The 5416-nt window shown below is 39.0% G+C and overlaps 1 protein-coding gene across 1 annotated transcript; it reads right to left on the reverse strand.

The window, feature by feature from the left end:
* Window positions 1-573: 573 nt before the first annotated feature.
* Window positions 574-1284, reverse strand: LOC110696372 (protein FAR1-RELATED SEQUENCE 5-like). The gene has a single exon (XM_021873659.1). The coding sequence runs from the start codon at window positions 1282-1284 to the stop codon at window positions 574-576; it is 711 nt and encodes a 236-aa protein (XP_021729351.1).
* Between the last annotated feature and the right edge of the window lie 4132 nt (window positions 1285-5416).

Below are 5416 nucleotides of genomic sequence, written 5' to 3' on the forward strand. Positions count from 1 at the left end.
AGTATAATAACACCTACACAAAAATAAAAAGTAAATCAAGTTAAATGTTAAAGTAAATAAATAACAGATTAAAGTAAATGAAACACATGTAAAAGTAAAATACATGAAGAACTACTTGTTTAAACAGTTTCTACTATCATGTAAAACACCAGATTGCCCACAAGCTCTACAGGTTCTGCCCTTTTTGGATTTTTCTTCAGAAGCTATTTCTTTTGCACTCTTCAACCGCTTTGAACTTCTAGCAGAACGTTTATTACGACACTGATTTGGAGACAGTATATCTACTTCATTTGACCCAACCAAAACCTGAATATCAGCATCTTTCACCTCTTTTGAACTAGTTGCATTTTTAGGATTATTCTTTGTCAGCATCTACTCCTCAAATGAAGATAATTTCCTAATAAGCTCACATAAATCATCCTCAGATTGCTTAGATAAACTCACACAACTGAAAAATCTTGGACCACACATTACTCACCAATCGCTTTTCTTATCATACTTAGAAGCATCATCCAAAACAGCATTTATGGCAGAAGCTTTCTTCATAATGTGTTTTCTCCAACGATTCATGATTTAAAGATCAAGAATTTCATGTATAGACTTGCCTTTCATAATAAACAGAATGTGTCTACATAAGATGCCTTGACTCTCAAACATTTTACAAGTACAACTGCACTCATATGTGGGCAAGTCAAAATTTACATCAAAGTTTTTCCTTTTCTCATGATCAACAATTACAGAAAACTCCACACCATCTCCATATAGAGAACTACAACTTTCAACACCACATGAGAAACAGGCTGCTTGGCATTCTTCTTGAAAATCATAAAAGATGGCACTACTGTAAACAACAGCAACATACTTTTCCAAGTGTAAATGAGTAACCAATTGAGGCTCAGAATTATTAAGCCTGTTCAACTCATCCTGTTCATGCCTTTGAGCATCAAGAGCAGTTTCATAAAGGACAAAGAATTCAACACAGATCAAATGGGGATTTATCAAATTACAAAAGAAACTGTTTTCACCTTCAGACCTAGAAGTAGAATGCAGTAACCCACCCATGAACAAGTCCCTGAAATATGTAGGGATCCAAAGATGCCTAATCTTGAACATGTATGCAAACCACTCATGATCTACAAGGTCAAATTCCTCCATAACACTATTCCATCCATCAACAAATACATTGGGATCAATTTCTCTATCCCAAACTACTACACTTAGCTTTTTCAAGAACTCAGTTTCATTACAAAACTGAGTTCCAACCTTTTCAGGTACCTTCCTCATTATGTGCCACATACATAACCTGTGTTAAGTCTTGGTAAAAACCTTTTGTATGGCAATACCCATTGTAGGGTCTTGATTAGTGAATATGCAAGAGGGTTCTCTTCCCATACACTTCAAAAAAGTTTGAAATAGACATACAAAAGATTCTACATCTTCTTTAGACAATAAAGCAGCACAAAATGTAACACATCTCTTATGATTATCAACTCTAGTAAAAGGGCAGAAAACCAATGAGTATTTATTTGTATCATAGGTAGAATCAAAAGATAAAGAGTCCCCAAACAATTGATAATCTCTTCTACCAACAGCATCAGCCCAAAAAACACTTGTCAAGTGCCAGCTTTCATCACACAGTAATCAAAATAATAACCCCCTTTACTGCTTTTCACTTTTTGTTCAAGGTTTTGAACAAACATTGCACCATTAGCATTAGAGATATAAACTTTCAAGTCCCTAGAAAAAATTTTGAAGTCATTTTTACTGCCCCTGACATTTTTAAACCCACCACAAAGTTCTTTCATGATCCTATAAGACATAACAACCCCTATATTTAACTTTGAGTTGTCAAAAATAAACTTCTCATAAGCAAAATTTAAACCAACTTCATATTTAGTAACTTGCCTAGTAATTGGTGTAGAAAAAGGGTGAGAATGAGACTCATAAAAAGAGTAAACCATATGCTGCCCACCGTTACAAAACCTAAATTTAATATTAGCAGGACATCCAACTCTCTTCACAGTCTTTTTCCTTAAACATGCACCTTCAACTTGTTTACCAGTTTTCTTGTTATTTGTCACATACCATTCTTTCCTACATAATAAATATTTAATTACAATAAATCCTTTATCATTACTAGAACCAACCTTACTTATCTACTTTAGTAGTACTAGAACGGACTTTAAATCCACACTCATTAGCATATGTGTAATAAAAGGAAATACCATCTTTAAGACTATCAAATTTCATTCCAAGAATAGGTTTGTTTTCTAAAAAACAACCTGGGATATACTCTTTATCACCACTAGAATTATAATATAATCTTAGGAAGCACAAGCTGAGTGGGTGTTTCAAAAATTCTTACATTCTTATCTTCATCAGTGACAGCAGCAGAACAATGCCTTACACTTTCAGTCATCTTCCTGAAAAGTAAATGAATCAAAGTAAAAAGTAAATAAACAATAACAAAAAGTAAACCATTTAAAAAAATATACTAATAAAAACTATTAATAGATCTCTCAAATCCAGAAACAATCACTATCCAGTATAATAAAATCTAAACTAAAATGATAAAAAAAAATAAATAAAAAATGAACAGAAACTAGCAAAAAATAAAACCTTCTTCACTTGATTATTCTTCATTCCAAATTTCATCAACATTGTTCTTTAATTAAAATTGTTTCGGGGTTTTTTGATGTGTCTTGCGGGAAAGTTACAACACAGTGACTGACCTCCGACTGCCTGTACCTGCAAAACAACAGAGACTCCCGAGGGAGTTCCACCTCCGACGATCAAGTTAGAACGTGTATGAGGAGTATAGTGCGGAATGTAAATACTTCTCTCTGATTCAAAGAGAATTCTGCAATGAAGATTGCTCGGTTTTTGTGTGGATTGAATGTGTATTCAATGTGTGTTGTTTAAAAATGAGGATGGTTCCTCTATTTATAGGGAAGGGGATCAGTTCCCCTTCTAGGGTTTTGGTGACACGTGTCAGTAAAGGGTTGGATCCCTTTGGGCCTCTCTAAGGCTGACACATGTCAGCAGGCTATTGGGACACGTATTGCATTAACAGTGGTCCATTTGTCTAGTTCAATTGGGGAGAAATTTGATTGACTTGGAAAACTTGATACCTTGAATGGTATGACATTTTCCGAGTTAATCAAATCATAATAATGATTGCCGCTAAACTAGATAGATGTCGACTATTATTGCTTTTAGCCCCACTATGTTGATAGCCCTAGATTAGGCGGACTGTCGACCATCAAGTGGGGGTTAGCGCGCAATATTATCTGGCAATTGGCCTCTATTTGATCATCGGGCTATTGGCCTTCGCTTGATCATTCGAGTCCATAACCGTTTGGGGTGCTTTTAAGCAACGCTGATTATGGCATGACCAAGATTTCATGTGCCGCCTGTACCATCTGGTAGTAAGGGCGACAGTATTTTTCTGCTGGGAGTACCGGCTGCATTACCTTGAGGTAAAGCCTAGGGGTACTGCTTTGCAAAAAAGACCGGTTGTACTGTTTTGCAGTGAAAACCAGTTGTATCTTGGTTACAATGGATCATACAAACAGCCGTGAGTTATCTTTAACCTTAGCTGGTTAAAGCTGTTTGAGTTATGACCGCTAGAACAATGTACCACCCGGAAGGGAGATAATCTCTTCGACGAATTCACCCCAAATGGGCGTCGTCGGACACCTACTGGAGTAGACGGATTGTTTAATTTTAATAAGATCATCCTGCCATTAGCCTTCGTTTGATCATTCCGGCCATTGGCCTCAATGGGATCATCCGGCCATTGGCCTTCACTTGATCGCTAGAACAATGCACCACCCGGAAAGAAGATGTTCTCTTTGACGAATTCACCCCAAATGGGCGTCGTTGGACGCCTGCTGGAGCAGATGAATTGTTTTATTTTAATAAGATCATCCGGCCATTGGCCTTCGCTTGATCGCTAGAACAATGTACCACCCGGAAGGGAGATGTTCTCTTCGACGAATTCACCCCAAATGGGCATCGCCGGATGCTTGTTGGAGCAGACGAATTGTTTTATTTTAATAAGATCATCCGGCCATTGGCCTTCGCTTGATCATTCCGGCCATTGGCCTCAATTTGGTTGTTCTTAAAAGAAACAACACAGCTGCTAAGTTGTTTAGACTTAGCTTTCATCCACTCATGTTAAAGCAGATGATTGGATTTAAATTTTGCCGCCTGCACATTACACAGGTGGTGGTTCTACTTTAAGCCTGTTCAACATACTTTTAGACCTTTTTCGGCCAGTATGCTGCCCTTGAGGGAGACTTGAACTAATATTAACTTCCGATGGAGAGTCTGTCAATGTGCTGGAGGATATTGAGATGCCTCCGGCTTAATTCATAATACCAAGCTCTTCAAATGGAAATAGGCGGCCATGGGACGACATTGAGACGCCTCCTGCCTGATTCATGAGAATGAGCTCTTCAAATGGAGACAGGCAGCCATGAGACGCCAAGCAACTGAGCTCAAGAAACGAATTTGCTCTCGGCTTATACAGACGGCTCTCCATTGAGATGCCTCCTGCCTTGGACACTACTCAATGCCGGGGGCTATACTAGGCGGTTATTCTACCATGCCGCATGGTTTCAGATTCAAATTCAGGAGCCGAAGGGTTGTCAGCCCATATACATGCGACAAGACTTCAAGCAACATACACACGGAAAGAGAACAAGAAATTATTGAGGTACCCAAGCGGCACCATCTCTACCTTTTTCCTTGAAGATTCTTTAGAAATGAAAGAGGTTAGCTAGCCGCATCAGCAGGCAGAAGTCAATCAGTTGCTTGCTAGGTACCCAGGCATTTCCCTAAAGCCTTGCTTGACGATACCCTAGATGGTTGAGCGACTGTTATAGTTTAAAATCAAGGGAGCTTTCTGAAGTATGCCCAGGAGCGGTGATGGCACAGACGGTTGAATCAGGCGGAAATTCCTTAACCCAATTTGGCTAGGCTTCAACCCATATACATGCAACCGGTTTTATTGGAGTATAATCATGTCATTGTAGAGTATGCAACCACAGGCGGTTGGAATGGTGAGACACATGCGACCCTCATCCAGTTTCTCCATGACTCATCTTGATGAACAACACTTGTGCTTGCAACACTTATACATGAGGCAACACTTATACAGGAGGCAAGACTTATATAGGAGGCAAGACTTATACAGGAGGCAAAACTTCAAACTCTACCAACGCAGAAAGGCGTCCAGCCCTATACTCGGCCATTACCCTTGGCATCTCATGAGGTTGCAATGACCCATATACATACGGCCAATCTGTTTGCTTCGAAGCAACGCTTGTGCTTACACTCGGAGGCCGCCTCATGATAAGGCTGACTGTTTCATGAGCTCCGCTTCAAAGACGTGATAACGCCATTAAGGGTC

Source organism: Chenopodium quinoa, unplaced genomic scaffold, assembly GCF_001683475.1.
Source record: "Chenopodium quinoa cultivar QQ74 unplaced genomic scaffold, ASM168347v1, whole genome shotgun sequence".
In the NCBI taxonomy this organism is placed as follows: domain Eukaryota; kingdom Viridiplantae; phylum Streptophyta; class Magnoliopsida; order Caryophyllales; family Amaranthaceae; genus Chenopodium; species Chenopodium quinoa.

Coding starts and splice junctions, on each gene's coding strand:
- LOC110696372 (XM_021873659.1), bottom strand. CDS start 1,284: ATGAGGAAGGTACCTGAAAAGGTTGGAACTCAGTTTTGTAATGAAACT.